A 16021-nucleotide genomic window follows, 5' to 3' on the forward strand; every position below is an offset into this window, starting at 1 on the left:
TACTTTGCCGTATATACTGCCGGACGGATCTCAAATATTGGTTAAAACAAAAAAATATAGAATATATATATATGAATATATATATATATATATATATATATATATATATATATATATAATATTATATATATTTATGTATGTGTGTATATGTTTATATATATATATTCCTTCATTTTATTTTTAACAGATTGGATCGGAGAGATATAGGGCACCAGAAGTTTTGTTCAATCCTTCCATTTTAGGATTAGAATATTTGGGTAATATAAAAAAAAAAAAAAAAAAAAAAAAAAAAAAATTATATGTATAATATAAAAATGAATATAATTTTTATAATCTTACAATTTTATTATTTTTTTTTTTTTTTTTTGTTGATAGGTCTTTCTGAATTAATCGTAACATCAATAACAAGGGCTGATATGGATCTTAGAAAAACTTTATATTCTCATATTGTATTATCAGGAGGAACTACATTATTCCAAGGTATAATTTTATGTATATATTTATGGGTCTATAATTTGATATTTATATAAATTTTTTTTTTTTTTTTTTTTTTTTTTTTATGATATTATGTAACTTTATCCATGCTACACATTAACATAAAAATAAAAACATTTTAATTTATTATCTGTGCAGGATTTGGAGATCGTTTGTTAAACGAAATAAGAAAATTTGCTCCCAAGGATATAACAGTATATATATATATATATTTATATATTTATATATTTATTTATTTTAATGTTGTCATTTTATTTAATATTGGCCTCTTTTTATAGATAAGAATTAGTGCCCCTCCTGAACGTAAATTCAGTACATTCATTGGAGGATCGATTTTAGCCTCCTTAGCAACTTTCAAAAAAATATGGATATCCAAACAAGTCATAAAGAAGAAACAAAATGAATCATTTATAAATATATATATATATATATATATATATATATATATATATGTATTTATATTTATATATATTTTTTTTTTGTGTGTTTATAGGAATTTGATGAATACGGGTCAGTTATATTACATAAAAAGTCTTTTTGATTTTTTAAACCCAATAACTTTATATATTTGTGATATTTTTACTAGATTCATTTTAAAACTCTTTTACAATATATTCATATAAATATAAATACATATATGACATTTATTATGAATAAATTGTTTTCTCTTCATTTTCTAAAAGCATTCTATATACATGTATATATATATTTTTTTTTTTGGTAATTTTTTTTTTATACTTTTTATAAGATTATTACAAAAAAATAAAAAAAATAAATAAAACTATTCACTCAATATATATATATGTATATATTGTTCATTAAGATATGTCCAATTTTTTATCTATATATTCTGGAGTAATCATTTTATTCATTCGGCACTCTGAGATATATAAAAATATATATTTATATGTGTATGATATTATTTTATTGTTATTATTTTTTTTTTTTCCTTTTTTATTATACCTTTTAATATTTCCAATTTAATGACATGAAACCTTTTGGCATATTCGTTTTTCTTTTCTATAAAGGATGTAATGTGTATATAAATAAATATGCATAAATTATATGTTAATATATATATATATATATATATATATATTTATTTATTTATTTATTTATATATTTCTTCTTATTATATTTTTTTTTTTAACCATTTGGTAGGTTTTTTAATTTTTCATGTATTATTTTATTAATTGTTACATTGAGAATCTAAAAGAATTAAAATACATATAATAATTTTATAATGAATGAAAAAATATATTTATATTTTAGTATGTCCATATATTATATGTAATAATATATATTACATTTAATTTGTTGGGGTTCATATCGTTTTTCTTCTTATCATGTTTTCTTATTTTTATTGTATCCATATTTTTGAAATTATCAAAATGGTTGTAAATAAAGCGAAGAATATGTACTAGCTGGAACTAAATGAAAAAAAAAAAAAAAAAAAAAAAAATTAACATATACATATATATATATATATATATTTAAATGTTGGAGTATTATCCATATATATTTCCTCATTAAACTTTATTTTTTTCATCTTTACCTTTCCTACTTTATTCTTCTTAGTTTTATATTTTTTGTAGAAGGTATTAACTTGAAGTGATAATATTTTTTCTTGCCATTTAAATTTTGATTTGACTACATGTATCATTTTTGACAAATATTTTTCTTGATTTGATTGGATAGAATATTTTTTATGACATTTATAATTTCTAATAATAGTTTTTGAAGAAATATATTTGAATTTTACCCTCTTCTTATTTCTATTAAGACATGTAGCAAGTGGAGTATTTATATATGTCTGAATATAATTATAAGGATCTAAAGGAATAAAAATATATATATATATATATAAATATATGTGTGTATATATTATATATAAAAAATAATCACATATATATCCTTTTCGTGTTACATTTTTTGGTAAGAATATAATATTCTTTTCTCATGGAAGGTAAATGAAATGTATCATTTAATATAATAATTCTATTTTGTGTTCCTCCCCTTCTCATTATATTCTTGCAATATTCATAGGCTATTTCTCTAGATAGGTTCCAATACTTTATTTGATTATAGCTTGTTGGTTTTTTGTTTTGTTTTTTCTTTTCTTTTTTGTTTGTTTTTTTTAATTTTATAAAAAGAGTATCATTTTTATTTATTATGTTTGATTTTTTGAAAACTGGATAAAAGATATTTCCATTTATTTTTTTATCTTTCTTGTGGAATATATAAAATTTTGATTTATTTAATGTACATACATGACAATTATTAGTATCTATTCTTTCAATTTGTTGTCTTTTAAATGCATCTATAATATAGTTCGTGTTGTCATAAAATAATTTTTCTATTTGATCTGTTGATATGTTATATATGTATGTATTAAAATTATAAGTTAAAAATTTTTTAAAATATTTTATGAATTTATATATATTTTTGTAAAAAATAAAAAACAATTTTTTATTATATTTATGTATACATGGTTTATAAAAGAACTTTTTATATATTTTATTATATTTATGATTATTATTTATCTTATTATTATTTTTTCTTTTTATTTTTTTTCTACTGTTCTTATGATGTTTTTTTTTTCCCTCTAAATGATCAAACGTTTCATTTTGTGTATTTCTATATTTATTAAGAATAAAAATAGATGATTTTTTATTAATGATATTTAAAAAATGTCTAGTTAGAAATATTAAAAATGAAAACGAAGGTGCTATATTATCTTCCTTTCTTCTTATTGTTCTTAATATGTTCTTTTGTTCTCTCTCCTTTATTTGATAATAATATTTTATTATTTTGATGAAAATTTTTTTTTCCTCTACATTTTGTTTGTAGGAACATTCTTTTTCATTTTTTATGTTTACAAAAAAATAAAGAAATAAGTAAATCACCTTATTTCTTTTAAGCAAGTAATTTATGAATTTATCTTTACCGCTACAAGGTGGACCATAAAAGAGTAGAACAAAATTCATTATAAGAACATAAAAAAAAAAAAAAAAAAAAAAAAAAAAAAATTACAAATGTACTTGAATTGTTAAATGATGTAAAATACAAGAAAAAAAAAAAAAAAAAAAAAATATATATATATATATATATATATAAATGAACAAAAAAAAATAAAATAAATAAAAATAAAAAAATAAAAAAAAAATAGGATATATATAATATAAAAATATTATGAAATATATTGATAATATATATATATTTTCTTCATTTTTGTGCTATTGGAATTGGGTCCCTTGTTTCTTTTTCTTTTACTTTTTATTATCTTTTTATTTTTTCCTTAAAGGTAAACATATTATTCATATAACAGTCAATATCATATGTTTTTATATTTAACTTTTTAAATATTTCTTTGTTATAATTTCTTTTCATTTTTTTTTCAAAAATATTTATTATAGCCCCCTTGTTGTTTATTCTTCCTATTCGTCCGCATCTATGTACATATTCTGTTGTGTCTATAAAGAGGATAAATGTTAAAATTGGATGATAATGTTTAAAAATATTGTGCGCAGTGTAATAAATAAATATATATAAAGATATATTATGTGTAATATATAAAAAAATTATATGCTATATAAAATATTAAATCTAACAAATATATATATATATATATATATATATATATATATTTATATTAATTTTTTTTTTTTTTTTTTTTTTTTTTTTTTTTTGTGTTACCAAAAGGCATGTCATAATTTATAATTGTCGTGAAACCCATACAATTGATACCCCTATATAACAAATTTGTTGATATAAATAAAAAGTTGACGTACTTTTTTAAATTTTTATAATCAATCAAATCGTTTTTAAAAAAATTAGCATAATTTATATCCTTGAATATCTTCTTTTTCCCTTTATCTTTCTGAGAAAATATTGTCTGAATGTCAACGTCAAATCGGTTTCTGAAAAGACTCCATAAGTCCAACACTTTTTTCTAAAAAAAAGAAATATATATATATATATTTAAGTGAATTAATATAATTGTATGTACTGTTCAGGTGTTTTATTTAATAAATGCATAAAATAACATGAACAAGTCATGTTTTTTTTTTTTTTTTTTTTTTTTTTTCTATATAAAACAGCCAAAATAAAAAATATCCATATATGTATATTAAATAACATTGTGTATATTTCTTTTTTTTCATTTTTACCTTGGTGTTGCAGAAAACTAAAACGTTTTTGTTGAGTGGGTTAGAAAAAAGAACTCTTAAGAAATTACTTGTAGCATTATTATTTCTTTCTTTGTTTTTTTTATCATAACAATAGTTTAGGTGTATTAAATTTTTTGGCATATTTACAATACTGTTTATTTTAAATAAATCGTTTAACATGATTTGCTCCCTTTTATAATTGATAAATGAATTATTTGTTTGTTTTGTGTCGTTATTTTTTTGATGATTTAAATGTAAATCATCTTCACCACCACTACTACAACTACTACAACTACTACTACTATAATTATCATCATCATTATTATTATTATTTTCATTATTTAGAATTTCTTGTTTTTTTTTTGTGATAGAAGTATCACTTGTTGTAACATCCTCATTTTGAATTTGTTTCCTTTCTTTATGATTTTGATCTGTTATATATTTATCATTAATAAATTCAGAATATAAATTATTTAAAAAGTTGGTTGTAATAATATGTTTTGTATATGTTAAATATGGATATATCGCTGACGTAGCACTACAACAAATAACATTTACAACTGAGATGTTATTTTTATAATGTTGTATATTATTTGTATCTTTTATAATTTTTTTTTTTTGTACATCTTCTTCTTTATTTTTTAAATAAATACTTTTTAATAGTTTTGCAAAAAATTGGTTTTCTAATTCTACGACATTTTCCTTATTTTTAAGATTGTTTTTTACTTTCATTGAGCTGAAAAAGAAATCATATTCATCGAATATGACTGTAGATATATTATTTAATTTGATGATTTTTTTCTCATGTATTAATTTATGTAATCTTCCTGGTGTTCCAATATATATGTTAATATTTTCTTCATCGAGTATATAATATAAATTTTTATGTGTAAATATATTTTCTTTATCTTCATAAATAATATTGTCTGCAGATTCATATGTAAAATAAAACAAATCCTTACTAACATTCTTATCGAACTGGTTATGACAAATATTAGGACTATCCATATTATTACTATCAATATTATTATTATTATTATTACCATCAGGATTACTAATATTGTCACACTTATTATTTTCCTTTTTTTCTTCATCTTTAATATGTTTTAATATACTCCCCTTCTCATGCACACACACAAAATAATATATAAAAGAATCAATATGTTTTGATAAAGATTCTAAATATATAATTACAAAATTAAAAAAGTGCTTCACATAAAAATTATTGTCTAATTTTATTTGAACATAAAAAGGTTCAAAGTCCATAACAGTTAAACATAATTTTAAGATGATATAATGAGCTAATTCATTTCTACTTTCTAAAATATCTATTAACTTTTTTTTATTACATGTTTGAAAATATGTATATATATATATATTAATATGAAAACATAAATTATAAAAATATAATTTTAATAATACATAATATATTTTCTTAATAAATCTATTCATATAATATAATATTTTATCTTTATAATATATTTTATTATTATGAATATTTATATTATCTATAAAAATTTTTAATAATTTTACTATCAATTTTATGGGGGGATTAAACATATATATATAATCTATAGTTATTTTACATAATACTTTAAAAAATATATCTAATAAAACTTCAATAATTTTTTTATCATCATCTATATTGAATAAATCATTTAATAATAATTTCTTATTTAAATCGAAAGAATTATGAAGGTAACTATATTTGTCATGATAAATATTATTAATATTATCATATGACATAAAAAAATCTTCACATCGTTTCTTCCCATTTTTATAACGAACAGATTCATCCAAATTATTAATTAGATATCTTAAATATTCAATATTATTATGTAAATTTTTATCATCATTATATTCTCTTTCGTCATAAAAAAACGATTTAGAATAACCTTTATTTTCATTGTTATTATTCAGAAAATTATTTTTTTTCATAAATATTTTTTCATAATTTTCTAAGAAACTAAAAAAAAAATATAACAAATGCTTATAAGACAATATAAATATATTTTCAAATATATTGTTAAAAAAAATATATTCTTTATTATCATTATTCTTATTATCTTCATTTTTTTTAGAACCATTCTTTTTATTTTCTTTATCAATACTAATCTCTTCATAGTTAGGATCAAAGAAAGAACTCTTTAAATCGTCTACTTTCATAACAAAAAATCCATGGTTCTTTAAATTAAATATATGATACATTATATATTTTAAACAATTTATTCTATTCTTCAAATATAACTTTTTTATTTCTTTTCTGTCCATACCATATGATAAAACTAAATTCAAACACTCAGCAACTTCTTCGCTTGACAACACATAGGAGTGTAAAGATTTAAATGATTCCTCTAAATCTTTATTATCAAAAAAATAAAAGCATTCATCACTTTTGTCATCGTAATTTTTATTATGAGTTAAATGATTTATACATATATTATCATATTTAATGTCACCTTTATTATCACCCTTAATAGTACCACTTTTATTATCACCCTTAGTAGTATCACTTTGATTAATCCGCATAGGTAATTTTCTTACATTTTTTTCTTTATTTAGCTTTTTCAAAAAAAAGTGACATGCAATGCTTGCTAAATTATTACAGTCTAAATATAAATTTTGAAATATAACAAGGTCTTTATTCTTATGAAAAAAAGGAATAACCTTAATAAACATTTTCAATGATTTAATATATTTTTTTTGTAATATATAAGAATACATATATTCTGGTATTTTCATTATTTCATTTATATCATTTAATAACTTTTTTATTTCAATTAAATTTTGTATCTTTTCATAATTTTTAAAAACATCATTATTTAGAAAATTAGATTGTTTATCTATATATTCTAAATCATTATTAATTTCATTCATTTTATTTTTCACACATTTAAACTTTTCTTTTAATAAAACCAAAGCATCAGCTGCATTAATAAATTTATTATAATTCTCATAAATTAATGTTTGCATACAACTATCATTTTGTTTTATTTCTTTATCTATCTTTCTTGATTTATTTATTAAATCATACATACTAGATTTTTCTAATAATTCTTTAAAATAATCATTCACATTAAAATTAGAACAATCCATATCAAATTCGTTCATACAATTTATTTTATTCATTTCATTTTTTTCATTACTCTCTTTTATATCATTATTTATATTCTTATAATTTATATCACTTCTTAAATTAATATTATCATTATCACTCCTTTTTAATATAGTACTCTTTTCTTTTAAATTTTCATTCTTCTCATCCGTCTTATCAAAAAATAAATTATTATCATCAATTGAATTATTCACAATGCTTATCTTATTTATGTTATTTATACTATTTATATTATTTATACTATTTATATTATTTATATTATTTATATTCTTCATATTATTATCACTACATTCTTCAAACTCATCAACTTTATTTCTCGTCTCTATATTGTAATAATCATATAACATGGAACCCACATTTTTTCTTCTATTACTTTTATTTTCCATATTATTTCAAAAAAGAAAAAGAAAAATCAAACAATAAAATAAAATAAAAAAAAAAAAAACAAACAAACAAATAAATAAAACAATAAAACAATAAAATTAAAAAATAAATCAAATATATAAACAATAAAATTAAAAAATAAATGAAAAATATAATACATAAGAATAAAAAAAAAAAAAAGCAAAGCATATATATTTTTTTTTTTTCTTTCTCACGAAAAATGTGCAACAAAAAAAAAATATATATTACATATATATATATAATAATCCACATAATATTTTTGTGTAATATATAATTATTTTTTACTTAAAAAAAAAAAAATAAAATAAATAAATTAACTTATAAATACAAGCAAAGTATAAAGAAGAAATTTATATATTTATATCTTTATATATATATATATTTAAAAGAAACTAATTTAGGCATGGTTTACATGCTTATTAAAATATTCATACAATGATTTATTGAAAATATGCCATGGCAAATACAACAAATAAAGAATCATAGTATAAATAAATATAAATATATATATATATTATTTTTATGATCATGACACGTAACCCATTTCAACCTTTTTACATTTCAAAAAGAAAAAATATTATATATATATATACATATATTTATATATCTTTATTTAAGATACCAATTTTATTATCATAAAATAATTCAATCAAATAAATATATCCTTTTAAGGAGCTTTAAATGAGTTTATATATGTGCCTCGCAAGACACACTCTATGTTTTTATTAAAAAAATGTTTATTTATATCTCCTTCCTTCTTATAATGATCTCAAAAGAAGCTCAATTATAAAAAATATTATAGAAGGCATATAAAATGTACAGCCTGCACATTTTTCATGATATAAAAATATTAAAATTATTCTTATCACACAAATATTATATATATATACATAGATATATAGATATGTTGTGTATTATCAGGTTCTTTTAATTTTTATTTTATTTTAAAAAAAAAAAAAATTTTCTTTTATTATATATACAATAATTTCATACTCCAACAAATATAAAACAAAAGAAAAAATAAGAAATAATAGGAAAAAAAAAAAAAAAAAAAAAAAAAAAAACACATACATATATATATATATAAATATTAATTCAACTAATATATTTTCAATGCACTTTTTTTTTTTTTTTTTTTTTTTTTTTTTTTAATTATATGCATTATGATAAGAGATCATAAAATTATATTAGTGATCTTTATTTATTTATTTATTTATATATATATATTTTTAATATGTTCGAATTATAAATGAATAATTGCATGACAGAACCATGGAGCTAATGCAAAACTCATTAACAGACATAAAGCACAAAAGGAAGATGCTACTGCAATCTGTTTAGTTTTTTTAGTTGATTCTTCAAAACAGTCAGCTATTCTTGCATAACTAATATTTATCAAAGCACCATTCGAACCTCCTATTACAAATATTAGGAATGATAAAAATGTATTAGAATATAAGAATGATTCTTCTGTCAAATTCTTTATTTTAAATGATAAGAACAAAAGAAAGACTCTGCTTAGACATAATATGGCAACATATTTTTGTTTAAAAAAATTAAAAGCATTATAATAAACTGTTACAATAATGTGAAATATGAGATCACTGAGTTGATAAAGAAACATAAACAGGTATTTGTAATATACGTTCTTATTGAGCTTATTGGGAACTAAAAAAATAAACAAATAAACAAATAAATAAATAGAAATATATATACACATATATATATATATATATATATATATATATTATTTTATTTTTTTTTTTTGGCTTACTCATGTGAGGATATATTATACAGGTCACGAAAAAAGAAAAGAATATAGGTATTAAACATAAATAATAATATCTGATCAAACAAGCTCCTTCAATTATATTAGCACAATTAAACATATTACCAACAGTTTTAATTTTATTTTTACATTTACTTATCATAGATACATTATTATTCTGAATATTTTCTGATGATTTGTTTTTTCCTTTTTCAACTTCACATAAATCATTGGATGCATTATAGTTTAAACATTTTTTGTTCTGAGCACTTTCTATTTTCTCTTTCTGTTCCTTGAAAAAAGGAGAATTATATTGTATAAAAATAATCGTGATAAGTACAATAAACTCAATAAAAACAATAGTACCTATTGACAGATATATTGTGTTGTAGTATGAGTTTATATTTCCATCTTCAATAGAAAAATAGGACATTAATAAATTTATACCAAAAAAAAATAAAGAAGAGAAACTAATACCTGTAACCATATAACTATTTACTTTTAAAGGAAAAATTAAACTATATTTAGTACACGATGAATACAAATAACCAATAAAAAAACCTATAAGCCCAGATATTCCATATATATAATATTTTGAACATTTCATTATACAAACAAATATTAATAATAATAATAAATTGAAAACATTAAATCCATTACATATCATAATCCATTTAAAAGAAGTAAATTCAAATGTTAACTGTAAAAATGAGGATATTATCATAAATCCTGATAAAAAACCCATTACTGTTATAGCTATCTCTTCCTTGTATATATGGTTAATCAAAAATGATACATTGATCAAAATATGAGAAGGTAAACTCAAAAGTAAACCTATGAAAAAAAATATCACCTTAATCTTCCTCTCTTCACTTTTCTTCAACATTCTGATCCACACTATAAATTAACTAATACAAATTAAAAACAAAAATTAGGTATACTCTCTTTTATATATAAACTATTATTATTTATATACTCTTATGGTGATATCATAAAATGTAGGTATCTCCACACTAATAAAAATAAATAAATTATAAATATATTATATATATTATATATTATATATTATATATATTATATATTATATATATTATATGTACTTAAATATATACAAAAATATATATATATATATATATATATAAAATATTAAGTTTAATTTCTCAAAAGAAAAAAATTAAATTATAAACCATATAAATTATATATTATATATATATTATGTACATGTTTTTTTTTTTTTTTTTCTAATATGTTCATTTAAATAGTAGAATTATAAATAAATAAATAAATATATATATATATATATATATATATATATATATATATATATATATATTTTATATTTATATTTTAGCTTTTATTTGTTAATACAATAGGTAAAATGTGCAAACAATATTTTTATACTTACAAATAAAGCAAAAAACCTTATAAATATGTGACTTATAAATAATAATATATATATATAAATATATATATATTATAAAAGTAAGAGCTAATTTTATTTTACTATTTAAAATATATTTATAATTATTGGATTAAATTATAACATATCATTTAAGAAAAAAAAAAAAAAAAAAAGTTGCGAATTACATTAAATTTTTAAAATATTCTAAGAAATATATAGAAAAAATCAAAAAATTAAATAAAATTAAATTAAATATAATAAAATAAAATTATTTTTTTTTTTTAAATATTCATAAAAATAAAAAAATAAAAAAGGAACAATGTTTTCATTCTTTTAATTTTTTTACACTAGGTTCATAAAGTTATGGGATAATTAAGTCCTTAATAAAAATTGGGATAGCATAAAAATATAGCAAAAATTAAAAAAATAATAAAAATAAATATATCAATATATATTAATATATATTAATATATATATATATATATATATATATATTAAATAAGTACAAAAAATACATTTATAAATATATATATTTATATATATAATATATTTATAAAATATTCTTTGAAAAAAGGTTAAGAAAAAAAAAAAAAAAAAAAAAAAAAAAAAAAAATATGTTTGAAAACATTAACAAATATATTTACAAAAAAAAAATTAAAAGATAATAACTAATTATATGTAATATGTATGCTATTTTTTTTTTTTTTTTTTTTTTTGGAAAAAAAGCAAAATTAAATAATATATAAAATATATATATAATATATATATATATATATATATATTTTTTTTTTATGGTAAGAATTCCTATTAATCCTTTCTAATTGTAGCAAAATACAAAGCGTTGACTGCATTAAAAAAAATATTCATATTTAGATTATTTTGTTTAACATGTTTGTACAGTTTTTTTAAATATTTTTCTTTATATATACGTTGTAATTTCCTAAATAAATAAAAATCCTTTTTTGTTAGAAATGGAAGTAGGGCACAATAATTTGCATATGGATTATTAACATTAAAATTGTTATTTATAGAAATAGGTATTATACTTGTATCATAGAAGGTTTGATATATATCTTTAAATTCATGTTGCAAATTTATTGAACTTGTTAATATATCATCCTGTTCATTATGTAGATCTACTATATTATGTAATGTATCTTTCTCTTCATTAAATATATTATCTCTATTATTTATTTCTTGTTCTTTTCCTTCATTGTCATTTTCATTCATCTCCATATTATTATTATTATTATTGTTGTTGTTATTTGATAAATTTATATTTGTTCCTTGTATCTTTTCCTTTCTAGGTTCATAATTTGTTGGTCTACTTCCATATTTAATATAATTATCAACACTTAATACAATATCTTTAAATTTTTTGAAATCCAAACTAATTTCTATATTTGTTTTCTTTTTCGTTTTTTGTCTTTTAGTATTTATTATTGTATATATAGGTTGTTTCCTAGCTGGAAAAAAACAAGTCTTCTCATATTTATTAATACATTCCAGATTATAAATATTACCACTCTTTAGCTTTTCAAATATATTACCAACCTTCTTCTCATGCTGATTCTCATAATGAAACCATTTCTTTAAAAATGATTCAACAAATGAATCATCCACGTTGTTATTATTACCTTTATTAAACAATGAACTACTTGTAGATGTCAAATTATTAGATGAACCTTCATTTTTCTTACCATCAATCCTCATATATAAATCTTTAACTGCATATATACCTATCAGACTATAAGAGGTTTCTCCTCCTACAAAAGAAATAGGTATGATATAGGTCTTTGTTTGGTTATACATATCTTCTTTAAAATCATCAACACAATCATTCTCCTTATCAATATCATTATTATCATCATTTATATTATTCACATTATTTATATTATTCATATCTTTACGTTCCTCCTTTTTGATCCTTAACATATTATCACATTTATCATCTCCAATCATACCAGTAAGATAACTAGACATATTTTTCAACATATTAAGACAATTAAAAGGATCATTTGTAGCTCCCTTCACATTTGACTCTCCATATTCCTCAGTCTTTACCTTCATCACGCGGTCCTGAATTAATTCCCTCTTTATATGCTCAACACCTAAAACATCATCTATATTATTCGAAGATTTATCAACGTGCTCAGTCATATTATCCTTTCTTAAAGATAAATTCATATTCTTATCACAACCATCGTCAATATTTATATTAACACTAGTATTGTCTTTATTCTCATTTATTTGTTGCTCGTAAATACTCTTCACCTTAATCTTTTGTATAGAATCAAAGAGATAATTATTAAAATCTACATATAACATGCCATATTCTTTAATACAATTTAACTTATAATTATCCATAAGATATAAAAAGTGATTTATTATTTTTAGTTCTTCATTCTTGTCAAGGATATTTTTGTTATCCTGAGTTATATGTGAATGAATATATTTTTTTTCGACATGTTTAAATATATGATTATCGAATAAATTTTTTTTATTTTTTCTATCAATACATAAATCTTCAATATTTTCTATATTTAATCTATCAAGAATTTTTAAATATCTATTATTTCTTTCTTCGATAGATAAATTATAAGAATGAATATCTTTTCTTTCTTCTACAAACTTTTTTATGGTTAACTCCATTTTTTTATTTAAGATACCATATTTTAATATACCTTGGCATATAGGACATTTTATTATATTATCAGTATTCAACATATTCATATCTATATAGTTCATTTTTTTCTCATTTTCTTTAATAAAACAATTTAAAATATAAAATAATAAACAACTTCTACATACAGAATAACCACAGTTATTATTACAAACGATTATATAAGATTCTAATAAAAGATAATTACATAATTTACATAAAAATTCTTGTGGAATGTTTATTTTCTGTTTTTCTTCAGTATTTATAATTATTTCCTTTTTAGCTTTATGTGTAATAACATCTGTAATATTACTCTTTTTTTTAACTTGTCTATGAATTAATATCTTTGTGCCATTATAAATCTTATCATCATTGTTTAAAAAATTAATATTATTTTCTTTATTATTATAAATATTATCATTAATATTATTATTTATATTCTCATAGCCTGATTTATTGTAATATAATAAATTATTTTTATTTCCTTGATCACTCAAATTATCTTTTTCATTCCCAATATTTTTATTGATATTATTATTATTATTATTATTACTATCGTCCTCCTCAAAACTGTCTCCCTCTTTATAAATAGAAAAACAAATATCTATCTTATTGTTATAATTTATATTACTCTGTTTGCATAAAATATTCTTTAAATCACTAACCAAAATGTAATTATCATTCTTATTAATTTCCAGAAATCTCCAAAGACTCCTCTCACTGAATAATCTATATTGTATATACATATTTAAAAAATAAAACTTAAAAATTAATACGTATCCACAAATAAATATATATATATATATATATATATATATATATTAATATTTATATTTATATTTTATTCTTGTGGATGGAGGGGGAAATGTCCTTACGTTCATCAAATCACTCGTAATATAAACAACATGGATAATAAATTTATTATAATAAATATTTTATCTTTTACATATATCTCAATGTATTTTATAAATGTAACATTTTTAAAAAGAGAAATATAAAAAGGTAAATAACAACATTTATATTAAACAGGTTATAATAATAATAATTTTGACTATTTATTTATATATATTATATATTATATTATTTTTATACTAAATATATTACATAAAAAAAAAAAAATATATATATATATTTTAAATACTATAAAATAAAAGTAATACATACATATATATATATATATATATATATATATATAAACTAAATATATCGTATAATATTATAATATTTAATGTTATTATTTTTTTCGTTCGACATTCTTCTCTCCCTCTTAAGGGAAAAAGAAACATATAAAAATAAAATATATATAATATATTATATATATATTTATTTCTTATTTTGAGCCTTTTATTTTATAAAACATTCTTGTCATTTTTTATAAATAAACATTATATTTTATCTCTTTAAAAATATGATTGTATATATTCAAAAGATAATTATATCGTTATCAAACTTTTATAAAGCTATTTTTACATTTTACTTATAATATAATAGAAAGAAATTATTATTTTTCTTGTTTTATTAAAAAGTTCATACAAAATTAAAATAATTTATTTACAAACACATGACATATATATATATATATATATATATATATATATATAAAGGTTCTCTTTTTTTTTTTTCTTTCTTTCTTTTTTTTTATTTGTCGTTCGAATGAAGTCTTTTAAGGATATACATATATAAAAGTAAATATAAATATATATTTATATATATACATTTATATTTATATTTATATTATTTATATATTCATCCTTTTCAAATACATACCATCTTTACAAATAATTAAAAAAAAAAAAAAAAAAAATACAAATATTTATTATTATGTAACACAAAATATATAAAAAGAAATAAATAACAAAATTATATTTTTTTAAATGTAACTTTTAAAAATAGTAGCAACACAAAATTAAATGTGAATACTATTACAATATAAGTATTGTTATATATGTATGTATATGTATATATATATATATATATATTTTTTTTTTTTTTTTTTTTTTTTCTT

The 16021-nt window shown here is 18.3% G+C and overlaps 4 protein-coding genes and 1 pseudogene across 5 annotated transcripts; 1 reads left to right on the plus strand and 4 right to left on the minus strand.

Moving 5' to 3' along the window:
* Positions 1-187: 187 nt before the first annotated feature.
* On the plus strand, positions 188-1036 carry PADL01_0022400 (annotated as a pseudogene). Its single transcript has 5 exons — positions 188-257; positions 376-480; positions 634-689; positions 774-875; positions 989-1036. Coding segments are annotated over exons 1-5 (381 nt in total).
* Positions 1037-1313: 277 nt separating this feature from the next.
* Positions 1314-3482, minus strand: PADL01_0022500 (L-seryl-tRNA(Sec) kinase,putative; the record flags this gene model as incomplete). Its single annotated transcript, XM_028680459.1, has 6 exons — positions 1314-1375; positions 1459-1515; positions 1647-1704; positions 1803-1925; positions 2051-2328; positions 2423-3482. The coding sequence occupies 6 exons, from the start codon at positions 3480-3482 to the stop codon at positions 1314-1316; spliced, it is 1638 nt and encodes a 545-aa protein (XP_028541237.1).
* Positions 3483-3774: 292 nt separating this feature from the next.
* On the minus strand, positions 3775-8165 carry PADL01_0022600 (vacuolar protein sorting-associated protein 51, putative; the record flags this gene model as incomplete). Its single annotated transcript, XM_028680460.1, has 3 exons — positions 3775-3968; positions 4192-4447; positions 4665-8165. The coding sequence occupies 3 exons, from the start codon at positions 8163-8165 to the stop codon at positions 3775-3777; spliced, it is 3951 nt and encodes a 1316-aa protein (XP_028541238.1).
* A 1262-nt stretch (positions 8166-9427) lies between these two features.
* On the minus strand, positions 9428-10838 carry PADL01_0022700 (nucleoside transporter 4; the record flags this gene model as incomplete). The annotated part of the gene is made up of 2 exons (XM_028680461.1): positions 9428-9852; positions 9959-10838. 2 exons carry the CDS (start codon positions 10836-10838, stop codon positions 9428-9430), a joined length of 1305 nt encoding a protein of 434 aa, XP_028541239.1.
* A 1323-nt stretch (positions 10839-12161) lies between these two features.
* Positions 12162-14762, minus strand: PADL01_0022800 (conserved Plasmodium protein, unknown function; the record flags this gene model as incomplete). The annotated part of the gene is made up of 1 exon (XM_028680462.1): positions 12162-14762. The coding sequence occupies one exon, from the start codon at positions 14760-14762 to the stop codon at positions 12162-12164; it is 2601 nt and encodes an 866-aa protein (XP_028541240.1).
* Between the last annotated feature and the right edge of the window lie 1259 nt (positions 14763-16021).

The sequence above is a fragment of the Plasmodium sp. gorilla clade G2 genome (genome assembly GCF_900097015.1).
Source record: "Plasmodium sp. gorilla clade G2 genome assembly, contig: PADLG01_00_29, whole genome shotgun sequence".
Taxonomy (NCBI): domain Eukaryota; phylum Apicomplexa; class Aconoidasida; order Haemosporida; family Plasmodiidae; genus Plasmodium; species Plasmodium adleri (nom. inval.).